The sequence below is a fragment of the Rhinatrema bivittatum genome, chromosome 9, assembly GCF_901001135.1.
Source record: "Rhinatrema bivittatum chromosome 9, aRhiBiv1.1, whole genome shotgun sequence".
In the NCBI taxonomy this organism is placed as follows: Eukaryota; Metazoa; Chordata; class Amphibia; order Gymnophiona; family Rhinatrematidae; genus Rhinatrema; species Rhinatrema bivittatum.
Genome location: NC_042623.1, coordinates 21,520,034 through 21,538,459, shown reverse-complemented (window position 1 = coordinate 21,538,459; position 18,426 = coordinate 21,520,034). Strand labels below are relative to the sequence as shown.

The 18,426-nt window shown below is 44.8% G+C and overlaps 1 protein-coding gene across 2 annotated transcripts in view; it reads left to right on the top strand.

Annotated features, from left to right (window-relative positions):
• Positions 1–17,435, top strand: part of CHCHD3 (coiled-coil-helix-coiled-coil-helix domain containing 3) — a 522,566-nt gene extending 505,131 nt beyond the window's left edge. For both annotated transcript variants that reach the window (XM_029615341.1, XM_029615340.1), the window contains one exon: positions 14,928–17,435. In XM_029615341.1, coding sequence (XP_029471201.1) covers positions 14,928–14,951 — 24 coding nt within the window. In that variant the 3' untranslated portion in view covers positions 14,952–17,435. The remainder of the gene's footprint in view (positions 1–14,927) is intronic.
• The last annotated feature ends 991 nt before the right edge of the window (positions 17,436–18,426 follow it).

The following is an 18,426-nucleotide window of genomic DNA, read 5'->3' as shown; positions in this document are numbered from 1 at the left end:
GTACTCGAGGAAAGGTCTTCGGAGCATTCTGAGGCAGGACCAATAGTTGCTATTTTATAAGAGACGCACATACATTTGGCAACTTCCTCTTGTAATTTTCCACCTTCTAATTATCCTGCATAATTGAAATCAAACTTTTTTTTTTATTCTTAGCTGAGTGGCAGGTCTAGGTAAACGGAGGGGGGGGGGGGGTGGAATTCAGACTGGAGAACCAGGGGGCTAATGTAATAAAACCTGTGCTACCATTGGAGTTAAATTTCAGCATGAGTTTTACTTAACATGCATGTTAAAAACAGGAGTCCCCTTAGGATGCAATAAGCTAATTGGATGCAAATTGAACAGGAGTTTAAAATGGAAAAAAAAAACCAAGCTAAAATGTAAGTTAAACTGAAAAATCTGCACTAATGCAGAAAAGTGCTTTAATAATTGCTTTAAATAGGAGTAAGGAGATAAATGCTTGAACTTGGAAGGACTGTGAACAAAATGACCTTGCATGCAAGATTGGCACCGGGCATCCTGACTTGGACAGTCTCGCATGCAAGGTAAGATTTCTAGGGCAGGCACCTACAGCCAAACAGTACACATTTTTGTGCTATGCAGCCCTAACGGCTGTAATTTCCCATTCCAGAGAGCTTACCCTTTGATTTCACTTGGAATGCTTTGCTCAAGTAACCTTGCATGCGAGGTTGCGCCCAAGTTGGGATGCCCAATACCAGTCTTGTATGCAAGGCCATTTTGGTCACACTCCTTCCAACCTCAAGTACTTGCCTCCGTACTCCTGCGTTTTGTTAAATCCTTGGCCTGAGATAGAGTAAAGGTTAATTCACATTTTTGGTGGACATAGTATTCGATTACTGTGTGCATGTGAAAATGTCTAACTGTTTCTACCACACTAGACACAGCAATAGATTAACTTTGGCCACCAGAAATTCGAGTTTACTCCACATCAATCTAACGGAGGAGTTATATTTCCAGTGTAAGCTCTCTGGGGCTTGTACCTACAGCTGAACAAAACATAAGCTCTCTGAGGCAGCCACATTCAACTGAATAGTATGCACTATTGGTGTTGTGCCTCCTGACTTTGTCATACTATTCACCTATAGCTGCCAATCCTAGAGACCTTACCCATTGTTTAGCTGTAGGTTCCAGCCCCAGAGAGCTTAACATTGGAAATGTAAGTCATTCCTAGGTCTAAGTTAGAGTACCACACTGGGCACAACAATAGAAAACATTGGCCATCAAAAGTATGAATTCACTCCACATCAGACACCAGGAGTTAATTTCCAGTGTAAGCTCTCTGAGGCAGGTACCAGTCACAGGTTTTAGTTTTCCTGAACAGCTGGACAGCACACGCACATGTAGTGCTAAAGTGTATGCAGTTCAGCTGCTGGTGCCATCCAGACAGCCTGCGTCTTGGTTTGTGTAGCTGTAGGTGCATTCCCCAGAGAGCTTATTCTTACTTGCTATGCTTTGTCAAAATGGCTTTGCATGAGAGAATGTGCCCCCAAATTGGTATGTACAGCACCAGTCTCGCATGCAATGCCATTTTGGCAAGACATAGCAAGAGAAATCGAAGCATGAGCTCTCTGGGGCAGGCACCTTCAGCTGAACAGTATGCACTTTGCTGCTTTGCATCTGACGTTGGCCCCCTTTTCAGCCGTAGGTGCCCCCTCTCAGACAGCTAGTTGTAGGTGCTCTCCACAGAGAGCTTATGCTTTGATTTTAGTCGCTGTTGCTTGCCAAAATGGCCTTGGATACAAGAAATTGCTCTCTGGAGTGGGCACTTAAAACTAGCTGAACAAAGTATAAGCTCCCCGTGAGGGGAGTAGGCCACAGTCAGGATGCACAGTGCCAGTGCACTGTTCAGCTGTAGGTGCTGGCCCCAAGAGCTTACACTAGAAATGAAACGCCTGAGTCTGAGGTGGAGTAAACTCACATTTCTGGTGGCCAAAGTTATTCCATTGCTGTACTCGGTCTGGTAGAAGCAGCTGGATACTACCACACTGGGCACAGCAATAGTATAACATGGCCACCAGAAACAAGTCAAGTTTTATTCCTGCCCTGATCAAGGAGTTACATTTTCTGTATTAAAAAACACACATTGGGGGGGCGCTGTTCGCCACGAGGCAAGATGGCCGCTTAAACTTTTAGCTCCCAGTTCCCCCTGAATAAAACGCTCGATTCCGCCGATTTTCTGCCATTTTTCCGGGATACAAATATCGCTACGCACATCAGTAAGCGGTCCTCATGACGACGAGAAGGAGACAAGACCTGCAAAAATTTTCCTTCACGCGTGCTGCCTCGGAATTAAAAAAGACAGGCCTCGATCCGGAGGAAGGCATGGCAAGCGCAGAGGGTGAGGAGCGTGACTTGACGAGCGAGGCCCCGATCCTATCCCCACAAATGAGCTCCGCAGCACCGGTATCCATTGCCGACTTACCTTCAAAGGCTACTATGCGGGAGTGGTTCATGGAGCTCCGTTCTGAAATTAAAGCTAATCGGGATGAGCTTTTGGCCTCTTTTGCAGACCTTCGGGAGGACTTTCAGGCGCTGGGCCATAGAGTGGACGAGCTTGATATACGCTTGGAAGGACAGGATATCACCTTAAAGGATTTATCTGCCGCCAATAATGAGACCCAAGCTGAACTTCAATCCATCTCAGAAAAATTGGAAGATCTTGAGAATAGATCGCGGCGATATAATATTCGTCTGCGAGGAATACCGGAGACAGCGGCTAACGCAGATTCGAGGGCGGTGGCCCAGGCCTTTTGCCTTTTTCTATTAACGCAAAAGGAGTCGACATCGGAGGACCCCATAGCCCCTGCGGCAGACCCTATATCTCTCACAATAGAGAGGGCGCACCGCGCATTAGGAGCTCGGAGGGACAATAAAGCCAGGGACATTGTCATAAATTTTAACAGCTTCACTCAAAAGGAGCAAATTCTGGCTATTGCTAGACGCAAAAAACAATGGAAATGGAATGACACGGAGGTTGCGGTCTATCAGGACCTGGCGGCAAGCACGCTTAAAAAACGTTTCGAGCTGCGCCCGGCGACAGAAGCCTTACGCCAGGCTGACATTCGCTATAGGTGGAACTTTCCGTTCGCACTAACATTCCAACATGGCGGCCAGACTTATAAAATGAAGAGCATGGCGGACGCTGAGTCTGTCTTTAAGAACGCAGGCATCCCGATTCAACTGCCGGAGATTTCGGCTAAACCGGCCAGAATGCGAAGCCGGGAGCCTGCGACTTGGCAGAAAATTGATCGCAGCAAGAAACGGCGTCCGAACTTTCGCGGAGAGAAGGACTTTGGCACCCTATCAGACCAGGGCTGAACGAGTGCGGCGTCTCTAAAATTTGTTTTACAATTTGGTCCCGTTGCACATCAGCGATTCCTGCTGAAGATGCGGGCTCTCAGGTCTTATGATTGTAACGTTATGAAGGGTTCTCAATTTACAATTTAAAGTTAATGTAGTGGTAATGTAGTGTTAGCATATTTCAATGGCAGGTTCGAGTGTTGACATTATACTTGTATTATGTTTTTCAGATGTTCGGGGGGAGGGGGGGCGGGTGGGGGGTTCTCTTGCACTCATAGGCGGGCTCCACAGATGGGGATCCGTTATAGGAATTCTATGGATCCATTTGGGAGGGGGGAGGGCGGGAAGGGGAGGAGAGGGTGGGAGGGGGAAAGTCCTAGCATAAATAGTGACCCTGCTAAAGGTCACAAGATACAAGGATACGACCTCCAGGTTACTTTTGAGCTTACTTACCTTAAGAGGGAGCTGCATCCTCTTATATTCCAGCCTGTGGCCAAGGCCAATTCTATTACTACTAGAGCTTTTTATTTAATGCTAATATGTCTGTGAAAATAGCGTCATTGAATGTTAAAGGCTTGAATACTTTCAGAAAGCGGTATCTGCTTCAAAAAGAATTGTCTCGTTTGTGTATACCTATTGTTTTTTTACAGGAAACACATGTGAGGCAAAGACATGCTCACTTACTGCATCTAAAGGGGTTTCCACATGTCTTTCATTCAGCGGCAGGGAAAGACTGTAAATTTACGGGGACTGGCATCCTAATTGCGTCAACAGTCATATTTGACCTGCTAGAGCAGGTATATGATGATAAAGGGCGTTTTGTCTTAGTTAAATTAAAATTAGGGGGAGATATTTACACGTTATTATCCATTTATGCGCCTAATAGCGATCAGGCTTCATTTTTCTCTAGAATACATGCTCTACTTGAAGAGCACTGTGAGGGTTTTTTGATTTGGGGCGGGGACTTTAACATCACTATAGACCCAGCTAAGGACCATTCGACGAAGCAGTCTTCTAGCTGTACTATTACTGGCCAAAAAGCCAGACGGACACTTCAATCCATTATAACGAAATGGCTTTTGAAAGATGTCTGGCGTCTCCGTAATCCTTCCACACGTTCCTATTCGTTTTTTTCTCATCCCCATAATTCCTATTCCCGCATTGATTTTTTTTTAATTGACTCATGCTTACTGATGCGCATTATTAAAAGCGAGATTGAACCCAGCACCTGGTCAGATCATGGCTTGGTGTGGATGGAGATTTCACTCAGAGTAGGACAGGGAGGACAAATATTCTGGAGACTCAATGTCTCTCTCTTGCGCAGCTCCGATTTTGTACAGAGTCTCAAGCATTCCTTATTGGAATATTATCAATTAAATCGGCAACCGTCCACGTCTATTAGTTGTCTGTGGGACTGTTCCAAAGCTGTCATCCGTGGACAATGTATAGCGAGAGCCACAGCCGTTAAAAAGGAGAGGGAAAGAGAAAGGCTCTTACTTCTTTCCACTATTGAGCGGCTAGCTAGCATTCACTTTCAGACCCAATCTCGCACAGTTTACCGGGAGCTTTCAGATGCGCGATCCAAGCTTCAGGTTTTGGACGACGCTCAACTGGCTTATATGATGGAAAGAACTAAGCAAAAATTTTATGAGGGTACGGATAAAGCAGGTAAATTTTTAGCCAGGCAGCTTAAGAGGCAAGTCGCTCAGAGTGTAATTCCCAAAATTAAAAACTCTAATGGTCAACTAACCCTTGATCCAATAGAAATACGGAGCTGCTTCACTGATTTTTATTCCTCGCTTTATAGTTCAAACTCTCAAATTGCCCAACCGGACATTCAAGAATACTTGCAAACGATGGACATTCCCCAGCTCACTCCTGAACAGCAGGAAATGCTGGATGACCCAATCACTGAGGCTGAAGTCTCCAAGGCTATTCAGGCACTAAAAAATAACAAATCCCCGGGCCTTGATGGTCTATCAGGTGAATATTACAAAACGTTGTCGGAATGCTTGACACCTCTCTTAACGGAGTTCTTTAATGCTCTCCGGGCAGGGGAATATTTTTTAGCTCAAGCCAACACGGCTGGAATAACTGTCTTGCCTAAACCGGGGAGGGACCCGTCGTTATGTAGCTCCTACAGGCCGATTTCCCTCATTAATCAGGATTTAAAGCTCCTGGCTCGTATACTGGCCTTGAGACTAAATAAGGTCCTACCTGGTCTGGTGCACTCAGATCAGGTGGGGTTTGTGCCACAGAGAATGGCAGCAGATAACGTGCGGAAAATTCTGGACCTGATTTGGTGGGTGAAAAAGGAAGGTATTCCGACTGTGTTACTATCTATCGATGCTGAAAAAGCATTCGACATGGTCCATTGGCCCTTTTTGTTTTCGACCTTGTCCAAAATGAATTTCGGTCCGTTTTTCTTGCAGTGGCTTTCCCGGTTGTACCACTCTCCTCGAGCCATGGTTAAGGTTAATGGGGGCTATGGGAAGAGTTTTGTGATAGGGAGGGGAACGCGGCAGGGGTGCCCTCTTTCTCCCCTTTTATTCGCTCTTTTTTTAGAGCCCTTTACAGCTAGAATTAGGATGTCGAACAGCATACAAGGGGTTCCTCTGAAGGATCGCCACTTTAAGTTGTCTCTATTCGCAGACGACATCATGCTTACGCTCACTAGTCCTTGTCATTCTTTGATGGGTGTGGAACGGGAGCTTAATCAGTATAGCAGTGTGTCGGGATTCAAAGTCAACTTCGAAAAATCCGAGTTGTTAAATATTAACCTACCTCCCTCTGAAGTCCAAGACATCTCCTCTAAATTTCCGTTTCGGTGGGCAAAAAAGGCTCTGAAATACTTGGGGGTTCATTTAAACGCCAATGTGAAAGATCTTTTTGACCTTAATTATGTGCCCCTATCCAAAAAAATAGACAGGGATCTTGATACGTGGTACAAGGGTACGTTTTCTTGGCTGGGGAGGATCGCTATCATAAAAATGAACGTTCTACCAAGATTCCTTTACTTTTTCACGGTCCTGCCTATCATATTGCCAATACCCTTCTTACGTAAGACTCAAAAGAAAATCTTTGATTTCATATGGCGCCGGCGCCCACCAAGGGTAGCACGGCGGGTACTATACCTGCACAAAAAACAGGGTGGTCTGGGGGTGCCAGATTTGGAGGCTTACTATGTAGCCGCCCAACTTAAAGCGATTATAGACTTGGCCAGAAATCAGACAACTAAGCAATGGGTGGAGGCTGCCCAGCTTCTGATTGGATCAATGCCTGTGGGGGCGCTAGCTTGGCAACCTAGGATTACTTGGCTACAGGTTTCTTGCCTGCCTTGGTCCCTTAGGAATACTCTTGCTTTATGGAAAAAATGGAAATGCAGGATAGCTGGATCTTATGACTATTTTTACCAAACTGCCCTTTTTCATAATACTGAGTTTGTAGCTGGGTACCTTTCCCCGGCCCTGGGGAAGTGGAGAGCCGCTGGTATTAGCACTATAGGCCAATTATTTCTGGGGGGTGATTTGTTGGCACTTACTCAACTAGAGGATAGCTTCCATTTACCTAAACATGATTATCTGTCCTATGCGCAACTTAGGCACTTCATTCAATCCCTCCTCAAGGCACGCAGGCTCCGGGAATCCCGATCCCTGCTTGAAATTTATTGTGCTAGAGCGGACTCTCTGACAAAGGTGGTATCAAGGTTATACTCTTTGATGACCTTTTGTGAAGCCCCAAGGTTGCCTCATTTTGATCAGTGGGAAGCTGAGCTCGGGGAAACCATACCCGACTCTCTACGAAGCATTGTCTTCATGAGAGCTAGTAGAAACCTGGTTTCTGCTGGGCTGCAGGAGCATAATTACAAGATGCTATACCGTTGGCACCTGTGCCCCATTAGGTTGCACACAATATACCCTTCTATCTCCCCCGATTGCTGGCGTCGCTGTGGCCAGGCAGGCTCTTATATACATATTTGGTGGCACTGCGAACCCATAGTACATTTTTGGCAGGGGATAAATGATTGGCTAAATAAGCTCCTGGAGACTGCAGTTACCTTAACCCCTAAAATGGCGTTGTTAAATGCTCCTATCGAGGGCCTGGATTCTTCGCAACAAAGGCTATGTCTGTATATATTGATGGCGGCCAGGTTGTCAATTGCTCAGCATTGGAAATCAAAACACATTCCTACCATGGGGGAAGTGACCGGTAGAGTCAACAGGTTTAAAAGGCTTGATTATTTGACTGCGCTTTTACATAATCGGGTAGCCTCATATAACAAAACCTGGAACCTCTACCAAGCGCCAAGTATATAAACTCCTTTGCCTAATTTGGGAACAAGCCTTCAGTTATGGGATGTGCGGGGTGATAGGGGGATGTAGAAGATGCAGTTGGTGAGTGGATACTTGTTCTTATTGGGCCTGAGTGCTTTCCACGCTTTCTGTACTGTTAGCCTCGAATGTTCAGGGGTTGCTGGCCTGAGAAGGCGTTCACGCTTGCCTTCTTGGTCAAGACTGATAAGTCGCTGTATGCATATCTCTCTGCTGATTATTTAGGACTCCTGGCTAGGTTGTTCCTTTTCCTTTATTTCACCCTTTTGTCACAGTTATGCGATGGGCTATGGGGCTGGGGGGGGGGGAGGGAATGGGGGGGACTGGGGAGAAAATTTACGAATTGTTTATGCCTTGTTTCGAAAATTCTCACATAACATAACTAGCGGATTGATTACAACAGGGGCAATATTCTGGTGTAAATCTATATGATTTCCCGCTTGTTCACCAATGTTAGACTTGTGCGTTGTTTTGATGTGTACTGATTTCATTTGTTTCTGACTTGTATAGCGATTGTTCTTTTCATCCTGTATATGACCTGAATTTTCGCTTGTTTTTGTGACTATTGTTACTTGAATTTCAATAAAATTCCAATTTCAAAAAAACACACATTGAAATGTCTCTCTAACACGGCTCTCTGCATTGCCCTACAGTAGCTAATAGCGTTGTTTAAATGCGATTTTCATACACCCACGCTAAACATACTGCAGATCTTGATGACTTGGACAAGAACTCTGCGAACTGGTAGAGGAATTGGAAAACTGGTAATTTCAATTAAGACAAGGAGACTAATCCATCATTCACACACTTCTGTTTCATTTTCAGATAATGGAATATATATCTGTATCATATAACACAACAGAATGTCTCTTATCCAGTACATGGAACAAATGGCAAATAAAAGTGTGAGAGATGAGAACTGCACTCAGGAGACTGAAAATCACGCATCATTACTGCTGCTTAAATGATATTAAACTGCTTTCTCGCAAATATTTTTGTTACATAATACTTAGAATCTCACAGCTAGAGAGATTTTAGTATTCTTTGTGAACTACGGCTTCCCCTTTTGGGCTTCATTCACATATATACTGAGCACGTTAATATTGTAACAGCAAAGTATAGCTTAGAGATTTATAAAAAAAAAATTATAAAGCAGAACCACACAGCTATATAGCAGCAATCAATTTAACCTTAAAGGGGGAGTGTGACAATATCAGATATGTACCACAAGTAAAGAAAAAAGAACGAACTTTTCTTTATTAGTTTAATTTACTTTGCATCAGACATAGTCTAGAATTTGAAGAAAATGCAATATAAAGCAAGATAAAAGGCTTTAAAAGAATGGTTTTGAGGACCAGTCTGATGGTCTTCATTATTATTGCGTGAACAAGCCTTCTCTAGAGAAGATATTCTTGGTGATCCACAAATGCTCGTAGTTTGAGCAAAAAAATCCCAGACTTGCAGGCCCTAATGGTGGAAGCGGAATTGGACATTGTTGCTATTAAGGAGACCTGGTTCACCGAGTCTTATGATTGGGATACTGCCACCCCATGCTATAACTTAAGGAAGAACAAACACGTATTGCAAAAACAGATTAACAGAATGTCAAAAAGTAGATTAACTTGTCAGAATCGGACCATCATACCACCCTTTGGGTTTAGAAGTGGTTAGTGTTCCCTGTTTTATCCCTGTTTTATTGTAACTGCTACCTTATTCTTCTATCACATGTTAATGTTTTTAAGTTATTAAGTATTTATTCTGTTGTCACACCTTGTTATTTGTAAACCGGCATGATGCGACTCCCATCGCGAATGCCGGTATATAAGAAATTTAAATAAATAAATTAAATAAATAAATAGTGTTCAAAGAGACCAATTGGGTCTCTTATAATCATCGGTCCAAATGTAACCAGTCTTCGATATCATTTTTATAAGTTTTTCATTCAATATAGTGATGCTTATATGAATATATATACTTCCCCTTTAGTATATCCAATACCGCCAAGCCCGACATGATATCATGTTTCACAGTAGCTGCTTCAGGGGCTCCAAGGTATGCGTGAATGTGTTGAAACAGCAAATTTCCCAGACTTCTCTTACATAATGGATTTTAACATCATATGTTATTTATTTATTTTATTTAAATTCTTTTACTATACCGATACTCAAGACGCGGTCTTATCGTACCGGTTTACAATAGAACAGGGGAAACCAATTAACAACTATATAGAAGGTAAAAGTTACATCAAACAGGGAGCGAAAAACATGGGAGCTGGAGGACAGGAAAGATATTTTAAAACGATAACAACTGAAGAGTGGTAAAATAGTCATTGAAAACAATGAAAACAAAAGACAGCGATACATAATCAGCTAGATTAAGCTCGGCTGTGGGTTAATCTTAGGCAATTATTCACAATTATTCATAAATCTTGTGGACGGGGGAAACATGGAGAGGTAAGCAGGGGGGGAGGTGGCAGGGCAGGGGGGGGGGGGAGTAGGGAGGCGGTCAGGGTGAGAGTCAATGTGTTTGATAAAATGTTCCTTCAAGGGTAAGCTTGAGTGAACAGCCAGGTTTTCAGTTTCTTTCTGAAGAAGAAGATGGCATTGTTCCTGCCGTATATCTGGGGGAAGCGAATTCCAATGGAGCGAACCCGCTGTCGAAAGTGCTCGCTTATGAATGGAGTTGTGGACCGAGGATTTGTTAGGGGGGGCCTTGAGAGAACCTTTGTAGGTTCTTTGTTCCCAAAGAGGCATTTTCTAAAGAAGATGTAAGAAAAACATTTTAAAAAAACACACACTCACAGGTTGATTTTAAAAGCGTTGTTCGTGCAAAAATATCCATTTACATGCATATGTGGGCCCCACACGAGCAATGCGGATTTTAAAAAGCCGTGTAGTACGCATGCTTGTGAGGATTTAGGGGGAGGAAAAGGGGTGGGGCATAGACATTCCAGTGCGGGGCCAAGACTTATGCATGTAACTCTGAATTTTAAAAATGAAACCTGCAGCGCATATACACTAGGGGGTAGATTTTCAAAAACGGCGCGTTGGCGTACTTTTGTTGGCACTCCAGGCGCCAACAAAAGTACGCAGGATTTTAGTAGATACGCGCGTAGCCGCTAAAATCCTGGATCGGCGCGCGCAAGGCTACCGATTTCGTGTAGCCGGCGCGCGCCGAGCTGCGCAGCCTACCTCCGTTCCCTCCAAGGCCGCTCCGAAATCGGAGCAGCCTCGGAGGGAATTCGCTAACGCCCTCCCCTCACCTTCCCCTCCCTTCCTCTACCTAACCCACCCCTCCGGCCCTGTCTAAACCCCTCCCCTACCTTTGTTGGGGGATTTACGCCTCCCAGAGGGAGAAGTAAATCCCCGCGCACCAGCAGTCCGCTGGCGCGCCTAGATGCAACCCGGGGGCGGTTCCGGAGGGCGCGGCCACGCCCCCGGACCGCCCCAGGCCGAAACCACACGCCCGGGCCCGCCCCCGAAACGCCGCGTCCCGCCCCGAAAACGCCGTGCTGCTCGGCCCCGCCCCTGACACGCCCCCGACACGCCCCCCTCGGAAAACCCCGGGACTTACGCGAGTCCCGGGGCTCTGCGCGCGCCGGTAGGCCTATTGAACATAGGTGCACCGGCGCGCAGGGCCCTGCTCGCGTAAATCCGGGCGGATTTACGCGAGCAGGGCTCTTAAAATCCGCCCCTAGATATCCATGTAACTTTACTGCAGCTCCTGATGAGAAGCAAGGCTAAGATCTCAACTTTTAGTGCTTATAGGACAGGATGAGGGGGCCGGGTCAACTGGGCAGAGTGAAGAACAAGTGGGGTCTGAAAGACTTCACTATTAACTGAACATGCTGGTGGACTAATTGTGGAAACCTTGGAATGTGCCTTGTGCTGATATATGCGCAAAAAAGCCAACGTGGTCCTATTGGAGATGCGCACGCTAGCTGTGCTGGAGTAACCTCTTAAGATTAGGAGCATACTTGCACGCAGTAGGAGCATTTTAAAACATACGTGCGTAAGTGCGTGCATGATTTAAAAATTCTAGCATATCCTCGCTTGCGCAGCAATCCGTGCAAGTATGGGTGCTCGCACTCATTTTAAGGTCAACCTCTCAAGTTGTACAAGAGGCCTCTCGGTGGCTTTTGGGAGGTTTATCTTGTCATGTGGTATTACCTCTTTGATGCACAGCAACATGGTATCTGACTGGCAATTCTAGATTTTTTGGAAAGGATTTTATTATGCTAATGTGTCCTGTGAGTTCTCTTCTAGCATAAGAGAAATATACTAGGAAACTGGTTGGAAGATTAAAATGCAGTCCAAGGAGCCGATGCAATAAGCGGTGTGTAAAAATGCGCATCTAAACGTTTTGCCCGTTTTTTCAACGCGTGCACAGCCAGGTTGCATGGCGCCCGATGCAGTTTGGAAATGAGGTTCCGCACTAAAAAGGACACGCTAAGGATCAATTGTGCATCTCTAGCGTGACAGTGGCATCGGGCGCCCAGGTGACATGGCTGTGCATATAGCTACGGGTTAGGAAAACGGACGCTAGTAAATTGAGCTTCCATTTTCCTATAAGCTGGCTGCTGTCAAGACTTTGTTTTTTTCATGTTGCTGCTTTCTGTGGTTCCTCATACTTAGTATCGCGATGATACTAAAAGTAGGAGGAAGCACAGAAAGCAGGATTAATGCCAGCTCCGGAGCTGGCATTAAATTTGCTATGTTAAAAACTGCGCGTTGGGCAAATGGTAATTTTTTGCATCAGGGGTAATAGCTTATAGCAGGGGTCGGGAACCCATGGCTCGCGAGCCAGATATGGCTCTTTTGAGGGCTGCATCTGGCTCGCAGACAGTCGCCACACTTTCCCGCTGACCCAGCTGCTCCCCGGTCCTCCTCCGCCCGGGCTTAAAATGCTGTCAGCCCGGGCGGAACGCGGCAGGACAGCTGGAGTCAGCGGCACCGGCGTGCTCTCTTCTTCCCGCCCCCCCCCCTCCCCCGCGGCCCGGAAGAGGAAGTGGAGAGTATTGGGTGCCTGCGCGGCAAGAAGAGGCCACGCTAGTGCGCTCGGCATCGGCCCGAAGAAAAGAAGACTGCGGCTCGGAGGAAAATGAAGACCTTCTACCGCGGCCGATGGGACTCCGCCTCCGCGAGGGCTGAAAATGAAGAGGTTAGTGTTGGGAGGAGGCTGCTGCTGCCGCGTGTTTGCTCGCTCATTCACTCTCTCTCTCCCCCACCCCGGGAACTCGTGGCAGCAGCAGCAGCCTCCTCCCAACACTAACCTCTTCATTTTCAGCCCTCGCGGAGGCAGAGTCCCATCGGCCACGGTAGAAGGTCTTCATTTTCCTCCGAGCCGCGTTGCAGTCTTCTTTTCTTCGGGCCGATGCCGAGGGCACTAGCGTGGCCTCTTCTTGCCGCGCACGCACCCGATACTCTTCACTTCCTCTTCCGGGCCGCGGGGGGGGGGGCCTGTGTGTGTGTGTGTGAGAGAGAGAGATGCATGTATGTGAATGATTGAGAGCCTGTACATGTGAAAGAGAGTATGTCTGTGATTGAGAGCCTGCCTGTGAGAGAGAGAGCATGAATGTAAGTTTACCATTGGGAACCTGTATGTGTAAGTTTGTGATTGAAAACCTGTTTGTGTGAAAGAGTATGTGTGTATGATTGAGACCCTTTGTGTGTGAGAGAAATCATGTGTATGTATGATTAAGAGCCTGTGTGTATAAGTAAGAGAGAGATCATGTGTGTCTGTGTGTGATTGAGAGCTGGTTTAGGTGATGGAGCATGTGAGTATGTGATTGAGAGCCTGTGTTTAAATGAGAGAGAGAGAGACCATGTGTGTCTGTGTGTGATTGAAAGCTGATTTAGGTGAGGGAGCATGTGAGTATGTGATTGAGAGCCTGTGTGTAAATGAGAGAAAAAGAGGACATGTTTGTAAGCATGTGAATGAGAGTCTGTGTGTGAGAGAAAAAGACAGCATGTATTTATTATGTGATTGAAAGCCTGTGTGTGTGTGTAAGCATGAAAAGATAGCATGTGTGTAAATGCGTAATTAAGAGCCTATATAAGTGAGAGAGAAAAAACATGGGTATATGTGAGTACTGAGAGCATGTGTGTATAGGTGTGTCATTGAGAGCCAGTGTGAGAGAGAGCGCTGGTATGTGACTGAGAGAGGAGAAAGTTCCAAGCAAACCACCCCACCTCCTGCTAATTCAGAACAATCTCAGGACACCTGATATCAAACGTTCCCAGGTATGCAGAGCAAAAAAAATTTTGTATCCTTATTATTTTTCATTCCTGGGTCTTTGTGTCTGCTATTTTGAAATATTTTGTTGGTATCTGGAAATGTTTTATATGAGTTTTTAATTATTGGATATTCCACTCATCAGCTGTTTTGAAATATGTTCTTTTTGTTAGTACAGTTTTACTGCTGATGATTTTATATTTCTTGATTTGTTTTATAAGGATGGGTGATGTTTCTTTTTTTCCTTTGTTACACTGCATACAGAGACTCTGGCTTGTTGCAGTTTCCAATTCAGTTTTTGTCTGCATGCTTCTTGTTATGCGTTTTGGTCTCTTTATTCTATGTTAGGTGAGGGACAGCACGTGATTCAGGTGAGGTTTTCTGCTGGCGTGTAGTTTCTGTGTAGGGCTCTATAGCAGCCTGACTTGGTCCGTTTTCCTAATAGGAGATGTATTGGTGTCTTAAGGCCTGGTGTAATATTTTCAGAGACTTATTGTACTTTAAAAGTGTGATCTTACATAAAATGCACACATTTACTTGTATTTAGTTTTAAACATATTGTATGGCTCTCATGGAATTACATTTTAAAATATGTGGCGTTTATGGCTCTCTCAGCCAAAAAGGTTCCTGACCCCTGGCTTATAGCCTCATCAACATGACATTTACATGTGATGAGCACTATTAGCTGCACGTGAGTTTGGACGCATTAATCCCCTTATTGCATCGGGTGTTAACCTAGCCAGTCCAATCACTGGTTAAGCTGTGCGCTAACCTGAGCGGATGATGTTGCATTGGCCTCCAAGAATTTAGCTGTTTAAAGCAGGGGAATATTCTGTGTGAAAGAAGATCTTCCTGTTCAGAGTAAGAGTTTTCCATGAACAGAGCTGTGTTGCATCACAATGAATGCTAATTCAACCCATGAAACCAGAATTTCTTTCGTACACATTGTGGCATACATTAGAATATGTAAGAAATAAACTTATCCTCATATCTATGGCTCTACCAGTATAATTTGACATTTAAAAATTGAACTTTTTATTGCAGAGCATTCTTGGCAGAGGGGGCTAAAGTCTGCTTCAGGTTAACGGACACCAAAGATCACCTCCAACACCCAACCCCAAGCTCTTCAGCCATCGAGCATTTCTCAAGAACAAAACAGCTCATTTAATCATGAAAAGAAGAAGAACTGGAACCGAACAGGCAACTATTGTCAACCTTTAGGAGCCATCTGGACCATCCAAAGCCATGCATTCAGGGAGTCTGTTTACCCAGGATATTCTCAGAAGGATCGCCGTGTTGGTCTACTGTAGCAAAAGTGACAAGAGGCAGGTGACATCTCATAGACGCAGCAGTTTCTTGAAGCCTGAGCTTTCGAGCACAGAGTCCACGTCGCCAGATGGTTAGTCTATAGCAGAGCTTTCCAAACCAGCCAGCCTCCATGATATGCAAATGTATCTCATGCATATTCATTGTGGATATCCTGACAACCCGACTGGCTGTGTGGGGTCCTCAGGAAACGTTTGGGACGCCCTGGTCTATAAGGTGCCACTCGTCTCTTGTCATTTTTATGCAGCATATTGTGATTAAAACAATGCAACTGATTGTAAAGAGGAAGATGTCTTCTGAAGGCTGCTGGTCTAATTTGGGTTTTGTTGAGAAGCCACCTACCCAGTATTGTGAGCATGGATAAGATAGTGCAATGATTTTTGCTGCAACATGGCACAAGTCTTCATCAAGCCCAAGGCCGGTGCTAGCAATTTTGCTGCCCTGAGCAAACAATTACTGTGCTGCCCCCTCCATGTTTTGTTTTTTTTTAAACACAGAATAACCCTCCTCAGTTAATCATGCAGAACACAGACTCACCCTTACCAAATTGAGAATAAAGAGAATATAAACTATAAACAGAAACTGAACTGGAAACCGCAACAAGCCAGACTCTGTATGCAGTGCAGCAATGGAGAAACAGAAACATCACCAGTCCTCATAAATCATTCATCAAACAATAAAATCAAGGAATATAAATCAATCATATTAATAAAGCCTTACTTGTAAAAATATTTCCAATGATCTAAGGAATAGAATAACATCCAATAATTAAGAGCTCATACAAAATTTTTAAAATTTCCCGAACAAATTATTTCAAAATGGCAGACACAGACATCCAATAAGTAAAACTAATAAGGATGGAAAATTCATTGCTCTCCATACCTGAAAACTTATCTCCAGTTATCCTGAGTAAGGCATGGCTTAGTGAGGTAGCACAAATTTTCTTCACACACACAAACCCAGACATGTTCCCATTCTCACACACACACCCACAACAGACAGGTTCCCATTTATTCACACACATACATACTGTAATCAGGTTTCCATTCACACACACACACACCCCACACAGGTTCCTACCCACACACCCCCCAGTCAGGTTCCCATTCACACACACACACACACACCAGAGAGGTTCCCATGCACACAAACATACACATACACCTCCGTCAGACATCCATTCGCACACACCTCATTCAGGCTCCCAGTCACACACATACACACACCTCATACAGATTCCTAGTCACATACACAGCCCCCCAGTCAGGCTTCCATTCACATAACCCCCCCCCCCCCAGTAAGGCTCTCATTCATTCACACACATACCAGCGGGAGCCATTCTGCTGCTCCTCATGTGCCGGCCCCTGCACTAATAAAACCATGCGAAGCTGGCACTTCATCTATACTGATCTCATGCATCATGAGAGTAGCATAGAACACATGCTAGCTGCCCATGTTTTGGAAAGCATACACTAGCACTGAGAAAGCGTAGGAGAATGGGCTTCTTCTTTCTTCAGCCGCCGGGGGGATGGGGTCCACAGGCGGTCTTGCGGGCCTACTCTTCTTCTGGGCCGCTGCTAGGATGGGGTCCACTGGTGGCCTCACTGGCCTCTGCCTCTTCCTCTTCCAGGCTGCTGGTAGGATAGAGTTCACCAGCGGCCTTGCGGGCCTCCTCTACTTCCGGCCGCCAGTGGGATGTGGTCTACTGGTGGCTTCACAGGCCTCTTTCTCTTCTTGGCTGCTGGTGGGACGGGGTCCACCAGTGGCCTCACAAGCTGCTGCTGCTGCTTCTGCCACCCCTCTAGGCGTGCTGTCCTGTGCTATTGCACAGTATGCACACCTGGTAGCACTGGGCTTGATCAGGCCACAGATTTGCAGCTCCCTTGAAGTAAACCTCTGGTGCAAAGGGCACAATATGAATTCACAAGATAACAGTACTTACCGAACAGTCTCATGGACCTTTTATACAGTATAAATCATGTTTGCTTGATCTAATTCACTTGTAGCTATAAACAAGCATGATCACCTGATGTGGTTCATTGTTGGTATATTCCCATCAATGCCCCCATGATTTAAGTAGTAATTTGGGTTGTGAATGCAAGATGGCCTTTTATTTTATTGTAAGAGTTTAATCTAAAATTATGGTCAATGTAAAATCTGACACACATCTCTAGCAATTATGTCTGAATACCTAATATCAAAAATAAATATATTTTCTAAGCAAGATTTCTATTCTTCTGTGCATTTTGTTGATGATTTATTTATTTATTTAAAGACTTTTATATACCGGTATTAGTGGGGACATCATGCTGGATACTCAATAGAAAGGTAATGCACCCTTGTAACAGTTTTCACAAACAGAAACTGCATAATGTGGCATTTGCAAATATTAAGTCTTACAAAATCTTTTTAGTTTTTTGCTGTACAAAAATTCCTATGCATTGTTTTTAAATGAAGTCACAGGAGGAGATTTGGTTGGTTATTTGAGTAGTTTGTACCTTTAATAAAGGATCATTTTTATGTATATAAGACCTTGAATCTACTCAGCGTGCTGATAACCATTGACAGTGGAGCAGTCTTTGGGGTGTAATATGGTGGCACCATGATTTGCATACCACATGTGGAATTCAGCTAAGACGTCTGGCTCAACAATCCTACATCCTGTCTGACTCTCACTAGTAACTTATTTGTACCAAACGTTTTCTTTGATCCTTGTAGCTATCGCTTTCCTACAAGCTCATGTCTTCTGTATTCCTAACGTTATTAAATTACCATTTTGTGCAACTCCTATAATTTCTAACTGCCTTCTCCTGAAAAAAAACCAACCCAGAAGCAGATATCTGATTCATCGGGTAAAGCAACTGTAGGATCCAATCAGGTATGTGCAGGCTTCAATCACAGCTAAAGAAATATTTCTCCTTGCTATTCCACCTCCCGTACGTCTGCACATCGTGTCCAGGAGAGCAGCCTGCTTACTGAGTACGAGTGCAAACAGCCTGCTAAGTGCATGCGCTCTGCACCGATACAAGACAAGAAGACCAAAAAACAAGACAATACCTTTTTATTGGACTAATTTAATGTATTTCTTCACTAAGGTTCAGGAGTTACACTCCCTTCATCAAGACAAACAGAATGAGCAGCTCAGGACAAAGGGGGATGTTAGGTGAATATGCAAGTGATTCACAGATTACATTTTATTACAATGGTAGTGTAGAGA